We start from the raw sequence: 22,007 nt of genomic DNA on the forward strand, positions 1-22,007 counted from the left end.
TCATTTATCTGGTGATATACACTGGCCACCCTAGTAGGCACAAAGATAAACCTTTCTATCTACTGGGATGGGCTAGTGCTAATAAAATATCCTGCCCAAAAATGCCTTGCAGAATTCCTCAAAACTTGAATTAATCCACAAGGAAAGAAGAAAAATGAGAAAGTTACGTAAAAAATAAATAAATAAAATTATATTCTGCCAGTGGCTAAGCTTGTGATGAAATGCGACTGGTTGTCATATTAATGTCATAGCGGTGAAAATCGATATGATATGAATGCATAGTTCCAGGATAAAATAAAATATCATGCAGCAAATGTCAAATTAAATCTTATACAAAAAGACCTTCAGCAGGAGGATTTCTGGACTTATTCATTGGTAATAAAATAGTTAGCTACATTTGGACTGATTCTGTACATATCTGTACATTCTGTTCATATTTTCTTTCATCGATAAATTTGAATCCAACAGGACAGTTTTTTTTTTTTTTTTCCCCTTTTGAGAACTTTAGGTGAACCTCAGTTTGGATTTGTTGCCTCTGATTTGCATCATGTTCAGATATTGAAATTTTGTTAAAGTTAAATTTCACTGGGCAGGGAAAAAAAAGTAATAAATGAATAAATGTTAAATAAAGTAGAACTAGAAATTAGAACATAAATAAAGTAATAAATGTTAAATAACGTTAATCTTATGTATGATTTTTTTTTTTTTTTACTTTAAATATCTTCATACAGACTAGTGTACAGATTAGAAAAATGGTTGGAAATATCTGAAGCCTGGAATATCAACCATCCCACAACTCCTACATCTCCTACAAACTTTGAAGAATGCCAAAAAAGTATGTAGCTAAAAATCTTAAATTCACTTTTAGTAGAAAAATCCCCCTTTAACATATGATATACACTTCTGTTCGAAGAAAGTGCATCACCCCTTAAAATTGTAATTATCGTTCGATAAGTATATGGCAATATTTCTTACAGATTGCATCAGATAAGATCAACATGCGTAGGTGATAATGTACTATTGCATCAGCTGTTACTTTCAGCTATATAAGCACGCTCTTGCAGTCATTCCTTGCTTGTGTCAGGATGGCGAGTTACGTGCAGTTGACACCACAAAGAAAGAGTGCTATTATTCCTTTATGTGAGGAAAGATGTTCTTTCCAAACTCAAGAATACTGGTTCTGCTGATAGGAAAAAAGGAACCAGTCACCTTTTTTAACCCCTGCCATTATACATTCTCATATATTTGGAAAACAGAATAGAAATATGTAGAACAGAATAGAATGCATTGGTAATGCAAAAACCTAAGACTAGCTAGAACTGAAATTAAATAGACCATTTTATACCAAATCTATAATAGAATCTAAATCTACCAAATTAATCTAAAAAATGATAATAAATTAATCAAAAACAGAAATTTGGTTCTTGTTGCTGTCACATTCATTGGTTTCCTACCTGGAAGTCTAAAATGCTGGTGAAACTGATATTCAGGTGACACCTGAGTCAAGTGGACTGAATGTCTGATCATTCAGCAACAACTAAATCCTCTGCTTGCACCTTCACAGTGGTGGTACTGTTAGTAACCCTGGGTATAACCCCTTTGCACAAGTCCTGAAACATGGCACCTAGTATACTGGAGGTGACCACCGAGGTGTGAAACAATATAAGCAGGGGTCAAGGTGTGGCATCCACACCACGAAGAGGAATGTCGTCTTTCTGTGTAACCAGGCAATATTGGTTACAATAGAAACTGTGCCTTTACCTTTAACTACTGCAACATCTTTCTTCATCTTCCAACCGACAACTGCATGATTACTACCAGCCAATGGTTCCTGTATTTTAAGCCATGAGATGTCATCTGATTCGTGATTAATGATGACGTCAAAAATATGTTCACCCCTAGTATTTTCTCTAACATGCTGGTACAAATAACAATCATCTAGTTTATTTAGAAAAATTTTTCCCCAAGTGAACTTCCCTCCCACTTATTCCAATCAATCTGGGGCAGATTGAAGTCACCCATGATAAGACATTCTCACTTGCCCATTCCTTCTGTGTGTAAAGACCCTTGTCATCATCAGCCATTTTCAATCCACTGCAGGATGAAAGCTTTTCCATCAACTTTCCAATTCCTTATGTTTTGTGCTATGGCCATCCATTTACTACCCACGAACTCTTGAATTTCATCTGTCCCTCCTTGTTGTTGTCTTCCAGGTTTTATATTAGCTCCTCTTGGGTACCATTCTGCTGTTATTTTCTTATTCCATCTGTCATCAAGTCTTCGAGCTATGCATCCTTGGGGTTGTCACAGACATTCTCTCAGATATGCCAGACAAGCTGTACTTGCTACCTGGGAGTCTAAAATGCTGATGGAACTGATATTCGGGTTACACTCAAGTAGCCCCAATTTCGGCAAAGTCCGAATGGTCTATGACAGCCAAACCCTCTGCTTGCACCTTCACGATGGTGGGACTGTTAGTAATCCTGGGTATAACCTCGATACACAAGTACAGGGTGGGTGACCACCCAGGTGTGAACCAAAGTAAGCAGGGGTCGAGGTGTAGCAACCACACCACATGGAGGAATGCCGCCCCTCTATGTTACCAGGCAGTACTAGGTGGTATATGACTCATCAACCGGTGCAATACCACCACTTTGCTTATTGGAGGCTTGAAGTGGTGGAACCCATGTTTAGTCTCTAGAGCTAAGTTCCGGTAAACCCTTCCCTATCTTTTCCATCATGCAGTGTGATTGATGATTTTTGAGGTTATGATGAACATCGTGGCAAGATCCAATATTCCTTACATTTCGAGGGTACAGCTCTAAAACGGTGTTCGCAGGCCGGCCGCTAGTTAGTACACCGGACCGAACCTATTGGTAACTCTCTAGGAGGCTTCCAGATCAGCTAGTGTATAATCTTGCTACCTCTACTCTGCCAGATAGTGACTGGAGGGAGTCCGAATAGTATGTATGCGGGGAGCATTGTCAAGGCCATGTTATGTCAAGGATCTAGGTATATTCTTACCATGTGTACACCACATCCAAAAATTTCATTACTTCATACAGCATGTCCCACCCACTTTTTCTAACTATTGAATACACCATGAATTATCAAACTAATAGAGCAAGCTTATCTGCGAAAAGATCTAAACCTCCCAAGGACTTCCTAGTCCATTTCCACTTGCAGTCTGCCAAACCCCATGTACTTTTTCTGACAGAATCTCAGTTATCGGTTGATTCAACTACTGTTCATCTGAGATGCCCAAATTATTCGCTGTATGATTCCTTTCGCCTGAAAGGTGGTATGTCTGTTCTGATATTCCCTGTCAGAGACACGGCAGTTTGGAATCTCCTCTCTTTGATCTTCTCTGGCTTAAAATCTCTCTACCTCATTGTGTCAAATTCATCTGTTGTCTCTACCGTTCTCCCAACTCCACTAATCACTTGGAGCTCTTTAACTTCCTCTCTTTGCAACTTGACTTTCTCCAGTCCAACTTTCCTAACAGTGAGGTTCCTTGGTGATTTTAATGTTCACAACTCCAGCTGGCTTCCGTTTTCTAGTACACAGACCCAGCTGGTCGAGATGCTGAGGCCTTTGCAATTACTAATGACCTTGCACAGATTGTTCATTTACCTACAAGAATACCGGACAATCCTAATCATACAGCCAACACGCTTGGTCTTTTTCTCACAAACAACCCTTCTAAGTACACGGTCGAAGTGAGAGGTCCTTTAGGCACTTCAGATCACAAGTTGGTGATTGTATCTTCTCCAATAGAGCCTTTATCGCATGGCTATTCCCAACTTCGTGTTGTTTGGCATTACAAGAATGCAAAATGGGATGACCTGCGAGATTTCTTTTCTTCTTTTCCTTGGTCAGTTAATGTTTCAGAACTTCTGATGTCAACGTTTGCTCAGATCGTGTCAGTAAAATTATTCTTGTAGGAATGGAATCCTTAATTCCACATTCCACTTTAAAATCTCATCCTTTATCTAAACCTTGGTTATCCAATAAATGTTCTAAGGCTGTTCAAGAGAAGAACGTTGCATATCATAATTGGCTTGTTTCCAATCCTTCAGTTTCATTTTCTGCCTACAACAAAGCTCGCAACAATTTTAAAGCAGTTACTAATCAGTCCAAACTAGAGTTTGAACAGGCTAAGAGTAGAAAACTTGTTTCTTGCCCTAATGGTAGCCGAGCATTCTGGTCTCTTGCCAAAACTATTGGCCGCAACTTTTGCCCATCTCTGTCCAAACCAGATGGTTCTGTTGTCACTTCAGCCAAGGATAAAGCTGACCTGCTAGCATCCCATTTTTCTTCCAACTCATGTATTAATGATCTTGGTAAAACACTTCCCACCATTCCCAACTTGCTCCATTCAATGCCTCCTGTGGTTTTCTATCAAAAGGATGTCAGAAGGATTTTGACGAATCTTGATGCTAAGAAAGCTCCAGGTCCCGATGGTATTTCTCCACTTGTTCTCAAAACCTGTGCTCCTGAACTTACTCCTATTTTTTGCCGCCTTTTTTCACTTTCTTATTCCAAAGGTGTTTTTCCTTCTGCTTGGAAATTTGTTCATATCCAGCCAGTTCCTAAAAGGGGTGACAAATCCCTCCCATGCAATTACTTCTACTCTTTCTAAAGTAATGGAGAAATTAATTAACCACCAACTCTTAAACTACCTAGAAACCTTCCATCTAATCAACGATTGCCAGTATGGATTTCGTCAGTGTCGATCCACTGGTGATATTCTGGTTATGTTACCCATTTATGGACTAATTCAATGGAAAGGTTCGGTGAAACACAAGTAGTTGCTCTTGATATCTCAAAGGCTTTCGATCGTGTTTGGCATAAAGGTCTTCTAAACAAGCTTCCATCCTATGGTTTGCCAACCGTTTTTTGTAATTGGTTATCCAGTTTTTCTCTCTGATCGCTCACTGAGAGTGATGGTAGATGGCTCTCTGTCTTGTAACTTCTCCACTAATGCCCGTGTCCCCCAAGATTCAGTTCTTTCCCCCTACTCTTTTCCTCTTGTATATTAATGACCTTCTTCCATTGACTGGAAATCCTATCCATAGTTTTGCCGATGATAGCACACTGCATTCCACTTCCCCTCGACGTGGGCACCTGTACGTGGTGAGGGGACCTCCCAGTGACGCTGCTGGACTTCCAGACTAGCATCACTGGAATCCAACGCCCACAGCCCAGGTTCCAGGCTTACATCAATGGAATCCGGCGTGTTTGCCGTGCACTGCGACCCGTGGAAATTCGGAAAGGGGGATCCTGGTGGTTGAGGGGCCCAGCTTCAATACACCACTTTGGCCCCTGCTTCGACAAGACGGGTGGTCCTGGAAGGCCCGGCTAGGATCAATTGGCTAGTAGGCTCGCCTGCGAGGGTCAACCGTGTCAATGCCACACCCTACCCTCATGGTCCGAGGGACAGGATTCAGGCTGGCGGCGGTGCGGGTATAGTGTCTGGGTAGCCTTGGCGTCCCACTCCCGAGCGCATTTATTGCATGCCGGGTAGTGGGCGTCCCTTTGGGCTCCGTGGTGGGTGGGGAGCCCGGGCACTGAACCATATAAAAATCTCTATGAATCCTGATAAACTAAATCTTCAGGGCCCCAACCCGGTCCCTATCTGAAATCAATGAAAAGGAGACAGATAGCATTATTGCTAAAAAAAGGCAGCGAACCGAATTACCATCAGGGCCTGTCCCAAGGTTCTTAATTATGCATTCCACCGATGAAACACCAATTGGTAAAATGTCGCCCTTTTTTATTCAAAAAGGGTTAGACGGGTTAGCAGGTTCACCCAAATCAGTTAAGAGGCTTCGTTCTGGAGACCTTTTAATTGAAACTAAAAATGACAGGCAATCTGAACATCTACTCCGAACAACATCAATCGGAGGAATCCCTATAACAGTGACACCACACAGAACACTCAATTCATCGAGAGGTGTCATTTCGGAGTGGAACCTTCTCGACGTAACCGAGGAGGAAATCTGCTCCGAATTAAAACCCCAGGGAGTTATTGCCGTCAAGAGAATTACTGCGCAAAGGGATGGAAAAATTGTTAAAACCAGGAGCGTTATCCTGACTTTTAACTCTCCTAAACCTCCTGACGAGATTAAAGCTGGATACATCAATTGTTCAGTGCGTCCATACGTTCCAAACCCTTTACGGTGTTTTAAATGCCAGAAGTATGGACATTCTCAAATGGCCTGCCGTGGAGTCCTTGCATGCGCTCGATGCGGTGAAAAGGACCACGAAACAACAGCATGTTCAGCCGCAAAACCCACCTGTATTAACTGTGAAGGCGAACACCCGGCCTATTCACGAGCATGCCAGAGGTGGAAAGAAGAAAAAGAAATTCAACGGCTGAAGGCAGAGCTAAATATATCATACCAGGAGGCAAGGAAATCGGTCAAACCCCTGAATATTAACAAACCTACCTACGCCCAGAAGGTAGCAGGGAGATGTTCCGTCGGAACTCAGACGGACATGACCATTCCTCCAAAGGAGTCTTTCACTCCCATCGCGCTTTATCTCTTAAGTTCACAAAAACCTGCACAGAAGGACCAATCAGCTGCCACTCCTATATCGGTACCTCCTAATGCTCCACAAGCAACAAAGGTAACTATGAAAGATAAAAATAAAAAAGGGGAAGTCCCCCCTAGAACCCAAGAAAACATGGAGGTCGAGCAGAAGGAGGTACCCGAAGATTCAGTCTTGGAACTCTTTGCGGAGGAAGAAATGGACACGGGACAGCGTCCATTCTTCCCCAAAAAAGATAAATCCAAGACTGATAAAAGTAAGCCCTCAGCACCTCGGAAGCCGCCTGATGGACCCACCAAGCCAAAATAATGGCTAAATTCCTACAATGGAATTGTCGTGGATTCCGGCAAAATATTGATGACATCAAGGCCCTCCTGCAAAAGCACGAGCCAGTTTGCTTTTGCTTGCAGGAGACATATCTAAAGGCAAATGATGATCCCACCATGCACAACATCACATTTTTTCGAAAGGATAGAATTGCGGATGGCCCTGTACATGGGGGAGTGGCTATCCTTGTGGGTAACCAGACCCCAGTGCAGCCCTTGCTAATTACAACCAGCATAGAGGCTGTTGCAATTCGCCTTTCAGTGGGATTTCTATTAACTGTGTGCTCCATTTATTTGCCACCTGGGACTGACATCTCCCAGGCAGACCTTGATGATCTTCTTACGCAGCTGCCTTCCCCTTTCTTACTTCTCGGGGATTTTAACGGACATAACACCCTGTGGGGTAGTGCTAACATCAACGGAAGGGGACGAGTCATAGAGCGTATGCTCAATGACAATGACCTTTCCCTTCTAAATACTGGAACAAACACCTTCTCCCACATGCCTACCCGTACTTTTTCTGCCATTGATCTCTCTATCTGCTCCCCTTCACTCACTTGGGAAGTGGAGGAGAATCCATACGGAAGCGATCACTTCCCCGTGATAACCTTGTTACAGAGTGGGAGCCCATGTCTTCCTTTTAGGTTACCACGGTGGAAGATTGATCAGGCTGACTGGACTGCCTTCCAACATCAGGCAAATTTTGATCTTAGCACAGTCAGTCAAGAGCCTATCAATGATGCAGTTAAGTACATCACAGAAAATATTGTCCAAGCAGCTGCGAATGCTGTTCCAAAAACATCTGCCCGGTTTCCACCATTTCCCAAACCTTGGTGGAATTCACAATGCACAGCAGCAAAAAAGGCTCAAAACAAAGCGTGGGGGATATTCCGCCGATATCCTACCACGACCAACCTTATAGCCTTTAAAATTGCACAAGGCAAAGCACGATATATCCGCCGTCAGAGTCAAAAGGAATCGTGGATCCGTTTTACATCATCTATTAACCAGTCTACCAACTCTAAGGTAGTCTGGGATAAAATCCGGAAAATGAAGGGAAAATATACATCCCACCCTTCTTCAATCCTAGATTATAATGGATGCGCTATTGCAGATCCAACTGCAATAGCTAATGCTCTTGGGGAAACGTTCTCTAACATCTCTGCAACATCTTCGTATTCCCCAGAGTTCCTGGTCCTGAAACATAAACTGGAAAAACAAGCACTTAATTTTAAGACCAAGGGCCTCTATCCCTACAACGGGGCATTCACTATAGAGGAACTGAAAAGAGCCCTCATTCTTTCCAAAGCAAGTGCTGTTGGACCAGATGGCATCCATTATGAAATGATTAAACATCTTTCACCAAAATCTATGGATTGTCTGCTCTTTCTGTATAACAGAATCTTTACTGAAGGGCAGTTTCCGGACTCCTGGCGAAAGGCAATCGTCCTTGCCTTTCCTAAGCCAGGAAAGGATCCAAAAGTCACCGCCAATTATCGTCCTATTGCTCTGACTAGCTGTCTGTGCAAAATCCTGGAGAGAATAGTCAATTCTCGTTTAGTATGGTATTTAGTATCAAATGACCTTCTCTCCAACATCCAGTGCGGCTTCCGAAGGAACCGGTCCACTTTGGACCATCTTATTAGATTGGAAGCATCCATCCGGGATGCTTTCCTAAAACGCAAACACTTGGTGTCGGTGTTCTTTGACATAGAGAAAGCGTATGACACAACTTGGAGATTTGGCATTTTAAAAGATTTACATAGCCTAGGCCTAAGAGGGCATCTGCCCTGTTTTATCCAAAACTTTTTGGCCAATCGATCGTTCCAAGTTCGTGTGGGATCCTCACTCTCTCGCTCCTTTAGCCAAGAGGAGGGAGTACCACAAGGATCAGTATTAAGTGTCACGCTTTTTGCCATCAAAATAAATTCCATCACAGAACAACTTCCTCCAGCTGTAAACAGTGCCCTCTATGTTGATGACTTTAGCATTTTTTGCCAGTCGTGCAACATGAGGGTTATTGAAAGACAACTGCAGAAAGCCATAGATAGTCTGAATTCCTGGGCACTTGCTAATGGCTTCAGGTTCTCGCCGGAGAAGACCGTTTGCGTACACTTTTGTCGCAAGCGTAATCTTCATCCTGAACTGAATTGAGGCTCGGACAAAATGCTATTCCAGTAGCAGCGAACCTAAAATTCTTGGGACTCATATTCGATAAAAAATTGACCTTTTTGGATCATATTCGTCAACTCCGCACAAAGTGCACAAGAGCCCTTAATATGCTCCGCTCGCTCGCCTCATCTTGGGGTGCAGACCGATGCACCCTTCTACGGCTTTACCGTGCACTTGTGTGATCCAAATTAGATTATGGGTCCCAAGTATATTCTTCAGCCAGAGACAGTGTACTTCGATGGCTGGATCCTGTCCATCATCAGGCTATACGTATCGCTACTGGAGCATTTCGAACATCTCCTGTCCAGAGTTTATACGTCGAAGCAAACGAACCACCGTTATCGTTTCGACGTAAGCAGTTGTCTTTAAAGTACGCTTTAAAACTGAAATCCCTGCCAGACCATCCTACGTGGCCCTTCGTTTTTGAGCCACGATGGGAAAACTTGTACAATACTCGTAAGACTGCCAATCGTCCTTTTGGTATTCGTTTCCAAGAGCTACTCAATGAACTTAATATCAAGGTAGACAAGGTTGCCCAAACACCAAAGCAACCCTTTCCACCCTGGCATGCTCGTGTCCCGGCATGCGACTTGTCGCTTAGAAACTGGGGAAAGTCGGACACGCCATCATGTGTCTACCTGCAGCTTCATTCAGCACACCGAACTGAATATTCCGACTTCGTGCCAGTCTACACAGACGGTTCAAAGTCAGAATCATATGTGGGATCTGCTGCTGTCTTTACAGACAGCACTATATCAGAGCAGATTCCCTCTGAATGCAGCATATTTACTGCAGAGCTGCACGCTGTAGAGTTAGCCTTGGATCATATTAGTAAATGCCAATACCAACGGTTCATTTTATATTCCGACTCTCTTAGCATGTTACAGGCTTTAATATCTGTGAGGTATAATCCTCATCCAGTTCTGTCTAGCATTCGGCAGAAGATTCACGTTCTCCATGAACGCGAATATGACATCCGCTTCTGCTGGATTCCCAGCCACATTGGGATTAGGGGAAATGATTTGGCTGACGCCGCAGCCAAATCAGCAATTCCCAATAATAACCGCTGCCTGTTAGTCCCCTATACAGACTACAGGCAAATAGTACATAAAAAGATACATTCCCAATGGCAGGATTCGTGGAATAGACAGACTGCGAATAAATTATATCGTATAAAGCCCGTAATTGAACCGTGGCAGTCTAGTCTGCACAGGAATCGTAAGGAGGAAGTTGTTCTAGCTCGTCTCCGCATAGGACACAGTCATCTTACACATTCTTTTCTGCTGAGGGCAGATGACTGTCCTATGTGCGAGAACTGTGACACCATTTTATCTATTTATCACATTTTAACCATATGTCCACGTTTTACCCCTGAACGTGATTTTTATTTTACCCCTTTTAGTCATCTGGCTGAGCCTTATACACTCAGCCAGATTTATCCGACAATGACCACGTGTCTGCTGTTTTTAGCTTTTTAAAATCAATAAACGTTTTTGCTTATATATAAAATTTACATTTTATTATGATTTTCTGTTGATTTACCTTTTATACATTTGTTAAATTTTTTGACATAGTGACCTAACTAATTAGGTCACTGAAAGTTTTCTCTTTTATATATGACCTGGTCTTGGCGCATTATAGCCTAAGTTGCTAATGCGCCAATAAAACTCAAATCAAATCAAAGCATTCCACTTTCCATTTTGAGAAACTTTCTCCTGCTCAATCAGCTTCAACTTCTCGAAAATCTGCTACCAATTCCTTAAATGCCGATCTTCAGGTAATTCTCCAGTAGGGCAAAGACAACTTAGTTGATTTCAACCCTTCTAAAACTCAGTCTTGTTTTATATCTCATAAAAAGGATTCTTCTGCTCCTATGCTTATCTTTAGTGACACTCCGATTTCTAGGCAAAATGATATATCTTTTTTAATGTTGAGCGAGTTGAGAGTGTCCAGAGGCACATTTGGGAAGTGTCTCTTGAAATTCTCCATGAACATTAGTCCATGTAGAGCAGTGTCCATTTATTACCACTCAGCCGTCCCTTTATCCATTGTAGCAACTTGCCCTTAATGCCATACCACTCCAATTTGTACAGCAGTCCTCCATGTGCAACAGTATCAAAAGCTTTCCTGAAATCCAAGTATATGATATCAAAATTATTTTTTGCATCCAGATTCTTTGTGGCCACATTGTAGTATCCAATCAAATTGGTCAGACAATAACAAACCTTCCCTTAAAATACCCATGCCTTGTCTGAATTATTACTGCAGTCTTGTCTAGATGATCCTGCAATGCTTCTTTAACCACTGACTCAATTATAATTATTTTCCACAGAACAGAGGTTAAACTTACACGTTTATAATTATTTGTGTCATCCTTTGCACCCCCTTTGTGAATTGGGGATACATTTGCACATCGGCAGTCCATGGGGACCGCCATTGAATCTAAGGATGCGCTCATAATTGTGTCTAAGGGTTTTCTTACTTCCCTCACTGCCTCCTTCAATATAACTGGATAGATTCCATCCACCATAGGTGCCTTTTTTATGTTTAACTTCAATTTCTCCCCCACTTTTCTCTCTATTATTAAAAAAATAACTTAGCTCCCTATTAGAGTTCAGCATACTTCTGTCCTTCCTTCCTTACTGAATTGCTCATGTGTGAATGTAGATGCAAAATACCCATTCAGTTTATCAGCTTTCTGAGCAGAATCATCAACAGTCGAACCATCAATATCAAGCAGACCAATCTGATTCAACCCCTTCCTTCTAGAGTTTACATAAGTAAAGAAATCTTTGTTGTTTTTCTTTGCATACTTTGCCAAGGATTTCTCGTAATCAGCCTTCGCTTTCCTAACCTTCTTTGTGACCTGATTACAGACCAACTTATATCTGCCGCAGTATTCTGATTCTGTGACGCCTGACAATTTATATGCATCTCATGCATTTTTCTTCTCTTCCACGAGCCTCATTAGTTCATCTGACATCCATTTAGGACTAAATCTTGAACAGTATTTCTTAGTCGGTATGAAAAGCCTGTTAGCATCCAAGTTTAATTCCTTGAAGGCTACTCATTTAGAATTCGCTGTTTTTAACATCATCAGTTGATCCCACTGTATAGAATTTAAAACTGACCGAGACCATTGTAATCACCTTTATGAAAGCAAAAACTCTTCCCTTTACCTTTGATGGTAGTTACATTAGCATTAGCATTAGTAGAGGCATTTGATGCAAGAAAGCAAGCTTATGCAGCATCAGCCAAAAAAAAAAATAAAGTAAAATAAATAAATAAAAAATAACCACTTCCACTTCACCCCTCTGTTCGTTCGAAATACCTGTCCAGCTGAGCCTTAAACTTATTTAGGCTATCAACTTCCACGACAAGGGATGGAAGTCTGTTCCACCTACCAACCACCCGCTGGCTAAAGGCAAATTTCCGCACATCTATCCTACATCTGTCTTTCCTCAATTTGAATTTATGCCCTCTCAGGTGATTATTCTGAGCCAGAGGAAGAATCCCATCAGCATTGAGCATGCTCAAACCATTCATGGCTTTGAACACCTCTATCAGATCACCTCGCTGGTGCCTAGTCTCCAGACACTGTAATTCGCAAAACTTAAGCCTTTCTTCATAAGAGCACCCCTTTGTTCCATTCACTAATCTTGTTGCCCTTCTCTGTACTCGTTCCAGCAGCTCTACATCCTTCTTGAAATGAGGCCTACAGGCCTGTATACAGTACTCAAGGTGTGGCCTGACCATTGCCTTATACAAGGGAATAATCACCTCCTTATCCCTGCTAGATAAATTCCTATATATCATTGACAATACACCATGAGCTACTCTTGCAGCCCATCTGCACTGCTCAGAGAACTTCATATCTGCCTGCACAACCACCCCCAGGTCCCTTTCATTCTCTACCACTGTCAGTGTAGTACCACAGAGTTGATATGTTGCTCTAGGTTTGCTGTTTCCCATATGTAGTACTTTACATTTGTCAATGTTAAACTTCATTTGCCACCTCTCAGCCCATCTGCTCAACCTTTACAGATCCTGTTGCAGCAGCATAGTGTCAGTAGTGTCCTTGACAACCCTGCCAACCTTCGTATCGTCTGCAAACTTGGACATTAAGCTTGATATACCATCATCAATATCATTTATAAATACAGAAAACAATAAAGGACCCAATACTGAACCCTGAGGGACTCCACTAATAACATTAGTCCACGATGAGCAGTGTCCATTGATTACCACTCTCTGTCTTCTCCCCCTCAACCACCCCTTTATCCATAGCAGCAATTTGCCTCCAATGCCACACTGCTCCAATTTGTGCAGCAGTCTTCCATTTGCAACAGTATCAAAAGCCTTTCTAAGATCCAATATCAAATATATAATATCAAAGTTATTCCCTGCATCCAGTTCTTTTGTGACTGCATCATAGTATCCAATCAAATTGGTCAGGCAAGACTTCCCCTTAACAAAACCATGCTGTGTCTGAGCTATAACTGAAGTCTTGTCTAGATGATCCTGCAGTGCTTCTTTAACCAGTGCCTTCATTAATTTTCTGGGAACAGAAGTTAAACTCACAGGTCTATAATTACTTGTGTCAGCCTTTGATCCTCCTTTGTGAATTGGGGTCACATTTGACATCTTTAAGTAAATCCCACATCAGTGCACTGTGAATACTGTCACCTAGTGTTTCCTTTTCTTCAAATTCTTAATGCATGAATAATCACTGCTGATAATCAGATCAAGAGTATTACTCCCTCTGGTTGCCCCTGAAACATGTTGCTGTAGAAAATAATCCTCAAATAAATCCCCAGAAATCTTGCTGGTGTGCAAGTAACCAACCCAAAAGTTCCAATCAGTCTCTGCACAGTATCTGGAAATTTAAAATCCCCCATTACAAGACATTCTTATTTAATGGCCCACTATTTCTCTGCACAATTGTTCATTGTACTCATCAGAGTCATTAGGCCTATAACACACTGCTACTCTCAACTTAGTTTTACCAATGCTTATGTCACACCAAACTGACTCAACACTGCACTGTCTACCCATGTCAACTGGATGCACTTCCTTCGGATTTACGTGTTTCTTACCTGACAGCATCAACCCTCCTCCCCTTCCCATCCTGTCTATCCTTTCTGTACACATTGTACTCCCCAAATTCCAATTCTGCATTCCTAATATCTGTGTGACACTGTGTCTCTGATATCCCAACAATATCCATCTTTGATGTCTTGACCAACACTTCAAATTCATCAAATTTATTTACTATACTCCTAGCATTTTTTGTACATGCACCTATTCTTACTCTTAGTTACCCTAACACAGCCTATATATTTTCTTGTTTTGCGATGACTCCCAGTAGTTCCTGAAATCCCAGCAACTTGCTTTCCAGGCTGCTGCTCATTCCAGTAGAAGCCGTGCAAGAATTACTTCCACCTCTCCCTGCAGCTACTGTTAATCTATTAACCTGTAGATCCCCAACCCACCTAACATCAGCAAATATTCTTGCACCCTTTCTATTGAAGTATACCCCATCCATGTAGAAGCAATCTCTCCTGTTAACAAACACAGACTGCACTGAGAAAAAGTTTACCCCATGAGCCTTGCACAATCTCTCCAGGGCCGAATTGATTGACAAGGCTCTCATCATATGCTCCCTTCTATTGTGTCTGTGCAAAATTGCAGACACTTTCATGACTTTTTTTCAACACTTGTACTTGTACACTGACCTGTACTTGTTAAGTAAATCTTCAGATTTCTTACTCTTAATGTCATTAGTGCCAACATGTACAACAGTATCACCTTGTATGCACTTAAAAGATGATATCTGCTCTACAACATCATCAACTTTTGCCCCTGACATATATACCCTGGTTCTGTTCTACCTATCCTTTTTGCATAATATATTCCCCGTCTCCCTGACAATAGAGTCACGGACAATAACTAACTCCTGCGGGACCAGCGCATTCTGCCTTGGAGATTGCCACTATACAGTGGCAATCTCCCAGGCAGCCTGATGCACAGGAGTAAGCTGTGGTGTTGAGTTGGGTAGCTGAGAGCTTGATGGGCTCCTCATATTAATTTTATCGAGGGCATCTACCCTACACCTCAAACTCTCATAGATGCCCATCAGAACACTGAACTGACACCTAATTTCTTAACACTCTCTGTGCCTAACACACACACAAAAACATACTCCTTGGCTAGATCATGTCCTGTTCAAGATAGATCTGCAAACATTTCACGCTTTTGTGATCTCCAACGCATTAGTTTTTCCAACTAATGCGTTGGAGATTCACCCCCTTTGGTTCTCCCCCGAGCCACAGCACTCCCGCTACTTTGTGCCCGTTGCTTTGCTGCTCTAGTGTGGGTCATAATTTAAGTACAATTTAATTAACGATGAATTTTAATAAGATTAATAAATTTTACTGATTAATTTATAATACTCTACTAAGCTAACAGATTTCTAAGACAGTGCTACGTTACACTATTCCATATTGATATAATATACTATAACAATGGCAGCAAGTTACGAATGGTAAAATCTATGGACAGTGAGTATTAACTTTTAAAATCGCTATCTAAATTCAAATTAAACCAAGGAGCATGATTAGAACTATAAAGCTACTTCTAGAAAAAAAATCAATGTGACAATTAAATCAATAAAACAGCTAAATATTTATTAAAAAACTTAGCGTTTGCCGGAGCTGCAGAATCTTGTCCAAACATGTGGATAACCTCGTACCCAGCAACCTGGGTACAATTATATCATTATAACCTTTAGTTTGTACCTCTTAGAAATCCTGAATAGTAGTCTTGACACCCTTGGCGATGTTCTTTTGAATTCCAAAATGTTGTTTTTAATATCTTTATGGACCAGAAAGCCAACTCCACCTTCACTCTTTTCACTATTTCCATTGGTGTAGGGCAGATTTCTGCTTGATAAACTTGTTAGTGATTCATTTCTTCTTCTTGTTTTAGCCAGGCCGATGATATTTCAATTCACATTTTCTAATTCCTTTTCCAGCTTTAATATCCTATCTTCACTGATATGTGATCTTACATTGTAACAGGCCAAGTTCAGTTTCCGTGTATGGTAGGCTGGTCATACCAAGAGATTCTTTGCACCCTCTGCTTCCACTGTGATCCTCTTGCTGCTGTAAGAGGGAGAGTGAAAGCTGCTGGGGACTGAGGGCCATTTTTTTTTCATCATGTTGTCACATTTAATAAAGTGCTGGAGGGTTTGGGCTTTTCCTCTTCATTCTGACCAAATCTTGAAGAGAACCACTCCACACATTCGTTGCCACCAAAGTGATGCAACAGGACTTGCCAACGAGAAGATATGCACGAGTGGATTTTAGGGAAGCAGGCCAACTGGACTTCTCCTAAATCTTCTAAAATAGAAAGATATTGGATCCATCAGTGTTTTATACTGTATCTGATAACACACAGAATGCCTGTTCCTCTCTAACCCCACTCTTTTCATACACTTCCCAATCTTCTGGTCTGTAGATTACTCCCACTGTCATTATACCTTTGATTCCAGCTAACTCACACCACACAGATTCTATGCTGGCGGACAAGTTCAGACTCGGCAAAAGCTCTTTTCACACTCAGGCTGCTTTTGATAAGAAGCATGACACCATCCATCCTATTTTTCCTAAATACATTATACATACCATAGTGGAATCATCCCCTGTATCTGCATGGCACAATGTTTCTGTTAGCCCTATTATGTCAGCATTAGTTGTCCTAACCAGGAGTTCAAATTCAGTTGTTTTATTGAAAACACTCCTGACATTACTGTAGACACAGTTAAGACTAAATAATCTTCTATAGTTTACTGATCAGGATTACAGTCTGTGTAGTGTTGACTCATACTGTCATGGAGTATGTATTAAAGTATTAGTTATGTTTTATAATGGTATTTTTGTAGTGTGAAAGCAAAACTTCATTGAAGTGATGAGGTTTTTCAAAATGCATATATTTTTTACAGCCAATAAAATGGTAAGAAATGTGCATCTGCAAAATTCTCTCTCTCTTAATGCTAAAATGGAACTTCTACAGGAAGTTGCCAATGAAATTAACCATTCAGAAACTGAAATTTGTAAAAAATTTGGCACACCAAACTATTTTATCCACAATAATAAACAAGTTAATTACTATATGCAGTGCATTATATTTCAGGTGCCTTAGCAAATAGTAATAATTCATGATTTGTAACAAACAAAGAAAAAAATTAGCAATAAGGAAACAACTTTTATGCACAAATTGAGATTATTTTATTTCTGCACATCTGCTTACTGCTATTTCATTCCTCCAATCAACTCATGGCAACAAACATAGTATCCAGTGCTTCAGCTACAATATATAGTATACCAATAACCCATATGATAGGTAAGAAAAAGAAATAATAATTGCTAAATTCAGTTTGTCCAATTTAAATGAAATTTTGGGATGGTTTTACAAACCATTCTAAAAGAGCTAGATATAAAATTTCATGAAAACTGAAAATGAGATTTGAGTAACTACATGCAGATGGACTGACAAAAAAATACTATTTTCCAGATTTCTATTGGTCTCCAAATTAAATATGGGATGGCTCATCAGTTTTCTCTAAAAGACCTAATTATAAAATTTCATCAAAGTTCAGCTACTTCAAGTTGAGTTATTACATGCAGACTGACAAAAAAAATAATAATTTCTGGATTTTTATTGATCCGATTTTAATGAAATTGGGGATGGCTTGACAAATTTTTCTAAAAGGTTGAAATATAAAGTTTTATGAAAATCATCCACTAGAGTCATGGATGGATGAGTTACAATCAAGATAAAATTGTAACAAATTACAAAACTAGTGGCAAGTTTGAACCAGATCAGAACAAAAACATCTGAGGATGAAATTTTAGAGGCTGCACTTCTTCACAGAGGCATTTTGATAAACAAAAGGTTCCAGAATGCTATCTCCAGTCCTACACTGGTGAACACGTGGGATTAGAGCAGGCCTGGCCACACATAAAATAATACAATCTTTTAAAAATAAAAAATCAAATGCCATAAAAATTCATTTTATTCATTCATTTTTATTATATATCTACATATAATAAATTCATTTTTATTATTATATATCTAAAGCAAATGAGATATTTGCTTTTCTTTGCAGTCACTCAAATTTTTTTAAAATCTATTTCAATATTGATAGTTGCACATCTTAATTGATTTGTTATTGAAGCTCGAGATTTACTTTTAATAAATTTTATTTTTGGAAAGAAAGTTTCACAAAAGTATGTGGATTCAAAGGGGCTCACAATTTTTTGTGCAAAAAATCTTAATTTTGGATAATTTTCCACTGTCACATGCATAATGTAAAAGTTGATTTTTGATGTTGTGGCATGAATGTGTTCTAATTCATTGTTGCACTGTAAATCAATTACTTCCATCTGCAGAGTTTCCGGTTCGAAGAAGAAGGGAATGAGTGGTGGGAATTCGAAAAGTACAGCTGGTCTAGTATTATATTTCTTGTTATTTATCTTGCCTAGTGAATGATATCCCACTGATGTAGTCAGTAGAATAAAAATCATCTGTCGGGCCGCAAGAAAAAATAATATGGTAGGCTGCATGTGGCCTGCGGGTTGGCCAGACCTGGATTAAAGTTTTCTGGGAAACCAGCTTCATTAGAATAGCTTCCACATGGTTCCCATCTTCTGGGAGCCATGTGAGTTATCACAAGAAATTACATCTTGTTGATTGAATCAGCAATACTTGCTTTATTGAAAAATAACATCCCAAGGATATTTTAAACACGGATTAAATAGGATTTTTTTATCTCTGCATTCTCGATAAAGCACTTTCTTTTAAAGATGAGCAGTACTCTGTTGGCAAACGATCAAAGGAAAAGATCTCAGTAATGGTTGAATCCAATGCTGACGGATCAGAGAAGTGTTCCTTGTTTCTAATAGGGAAAAATTTAAATCCTCTGCTGCTTTAAAAAGGTTAAAAATTACCAGCAGAATACACTGCAAGTAGAAAAGCATGGCTTGCATCTAATGTTTTTTTCCAACTGGCCGCTAGCATTAGAAAAATTGCATTATTTTTCTGTAATTGTCTAGCCCATTTTGTTAACTTAAAATTAGCAGCTATTAAACTGATTTTTTTGCCACCGAACAACCAGTGCTCTGCAGCCTTGCAGCCAGGACATGATACAAAACTTAAAATTCCACTTTAGAGATCTGCTATTAAATGGATATTTCTTGCCACTGAATACAACCAGTATTCTGCAGTACAACAACTAGGTCATTATACAAAATTTAAAATTCCACTTCAGAGATCTGCTATTAAATGGATATTTCTTGCCACTGAATAAAACCAGTATCCTGCAATACAACAACCAGTTCATTATACAAAACTTAAAATTCCACTATAGAGAACTACTTCTGAGAAAATATCTGACTGCAACTGAAACAAAACAAGATTTCAGAGTCAATATTCTGGATGCCTGCCACTTGCTAACATCAACAATAAAAAAAACTGTTTTATGCTGGATTTTGTTCTGCCCAATTGCTGAACCTTCTGAAGAAAACCAAATGGGCCCAACACTTGGTGGAATGTTCAACTGTGTATCAAAAATATTAAATATTTTGTTTTCACTAAATGAATACAGTGGATGAAAATGTTACCAAAGCTGATGGATGTTGACATTGCAGATATAATGCAATCTATAAGTTCCACAAGAACAGCAGTGATGATGATGACCAGACCAAAAATAATAAATGCAAAGTTTTTCCAGTTCCTAGTACTGTGCATATTCATTCAGTGTTGGGCAGTGTATGTCACTACTTGGAGGTTTATTCAAATGAAATGTTTGAGCATATTTATCAATTAGAAGTTTGTTGAGAATAAATTGTTAGAAAATTCTGTCATTCTCTCTTTTCCTGAATATATAAACCATACTAAGAGATTGTACATGATTTATTAAAAAATCACTAACTTTTTCAAGAAGAATTACATTAAGGCTATGTGAATAAATCATATGTGTAAGTAAAACGTGACTGTTAATTTTCCATCTTGACCCTAATGTTTTAGGGTCAAGATGAAACTTGAAAAAAAATATACTGTTACCACCCATTTGGTGTTAAACACTTTTACAAACAGCCAGAAGAAAAAAACTAATTAGTGTTGTTTTAATTGGAAATCTTATATTTATTTAACAGGAAATTAATGTCTTGATGAAAGTAAAAAAAAGTAATTCTTTCAAGAAAGCTCAGAAAAAAAGACTAAAAATAATGTAGTTTTCTCAGTACATTATTTTTAATCATTTGGCAATTTCCAAGAAAATTCCTCTCTGTCAAGAAAACAGAGGTTTCAAGAAAATAAAAATTTCTGATTTATCCAAGTTAGTTAGTTTGCTAGCATAACTGTTTTCATTAGCATGTCCCCACACAAAATCAGTCACCTGGGGTTTAAATCAGTCTGTCTGTGAGGAAAGTGGATATCCAACCAATATTACAAACTGATAAGTGTTTTCTCAATACCACTGTAATTTTTTATTTTTTTCCATACAAAATATGATAAAAATCACTCTTTGTTTGAGGAATTGCTTCACATGGCAGGTTTGGCAATTTTTTGGAAACGAAAAACTTGAGTTTCTGGGAGACAAAAAAAATTATGCAACCATCATTCAAAACCAGTTGATTCAGCTATGGTGTGGAAACATCAATAAAAGTTCTCATTTAGATGGGACTGAACTATGCTAGTTTTTTTTTTTTTTTTTTCAAACGAAAATTTTCTTGTGAAAAAGCATGAAACTGACACTACTACCCATATGCAAAGAATGATACATTTTTAAAATAAAATTTGATTTGGTATGGTTACTGGAATAATTTACTTTGTTATAAAAAATATTTCCTGTAATAAGCAAAAGCAATTATGCTATAATTATAATTGAATTTTTTTTTGCTCACTATTATTATTGCTCACTTTTAAATTAGTACTTTTCCTATATAAATTAAATGTATTAGTAATATGATGTTTTTTCTTTTCAGCTCTATCCAGTACTCAGTATGATGTTCCTCTTCCAGAATATCCCCTCCTTCCTGCATCTAAAGGATTCTGCTTAACTTTACGCAAATCTCTTTCCTCATTTAAAGAGTTTCTATCTTTAGTGGGAATAAAATTGAGTTAGCTGTGGAGGGGGGGGAAATTGTTTATTTGACATTTGTTGGTAAAAATGACCTTTTTCAGAAGCTAGATGTCCTGGTCCGTGGTCACATCTAGGTTTTTCCCTTCCTCTTAGCTGTCATTCTCTCTTTTCCTGAATATATAAACCATACTAAGAGGTTGTACATGATTTATTAAAAAAAAAAAAAAAAAAAAAAATGTAAAAAGTTTCCCATTTGTATAATCATTTTTGTTTGTTTAATGTTCAAGCAACTTGAAGCCAAAGCAGAAAACTGGTTTTAAGAAAGAATATGAGTCATGTAATTTGTGTAAAGTCTACAACATTGTAAATAATGATTTGCTGATAATTCAGCAGTAGTTTTTGAGCTTCTCATAGAGCCAACAATAAAAAGCATCACTTTCTTTGTTTAGCACATTAATCGTGGAAGAATGTGGATACAAACATGGCATACAGTGATCATTTCGACAAATATTCAATCATAAAACAGGAAAATTCTGAGTTTATACTGGAAATAAACATTTAAGAAATTTACTCTCAATCTTTTTTCTTAAGTGATTTTTTTTTTTTTTTTATTTTTAAGTACTAAAAACCTTTCTTTATTGTTAATCATAAATGAATTATATTTGAAGAACATTTTCAGAAATAAAAAAAGTATTTAAGATTGGAATGAAGTATGGAATTCACCTAGTCATAACATTAGAATCAGGATTCACTAGTTTTACATAGAAGTGCAAAGCAATTACATAGAAGTACAGATTTAAAGAATTCTG

At 39.1% G+C, this 22,007-nt stretch overlaps 1 protein-coding gene across 1 annotated transcript in view; it reads left to right on the forward strand.

Annotated features, from left to right (window-relative positions):
- LOC150076458 ((E3-independent) E2 ubiquitin-conjugating enzyme UBE2O) overlaps positions 1-21,641 on the forward strand; it is a 758,089-nt gene extending 736,448 nt beyond the window's left edge. Inside the window, exons 22-23 of the mRNA XM_090387793.1 lie at positions 732-835; positions 21,101-21,641. Of these exons, the coding sequence (XP_090243919.1) occupies positions 732-835; positions 21,101-21,240 (244 nt within the window). The 3' untranslated portion in view covers positions 21,241-21,641. The remainder of the gene's footprint in view (positions 1-731; positions 836-21,100) is intronic.
- Positions 21,642-22,007: the final 366 nt, after the last annotated feature.

Source organism: Mastigoproctus giganteus, chromosome 13 (genome assembly GCF_048544385.1).
Source record: "Mastigoproctus giganteus isolate SK-2022 chromosome 13, ASM4854438v1, whole genome shotgun sequence".
NCBI lineage: Eukaryota > Metazoa > Arthropoda > Arachnida > Uropygi > Thelyphonidae > Mastigoproctus > Mastigoproctus giganteus.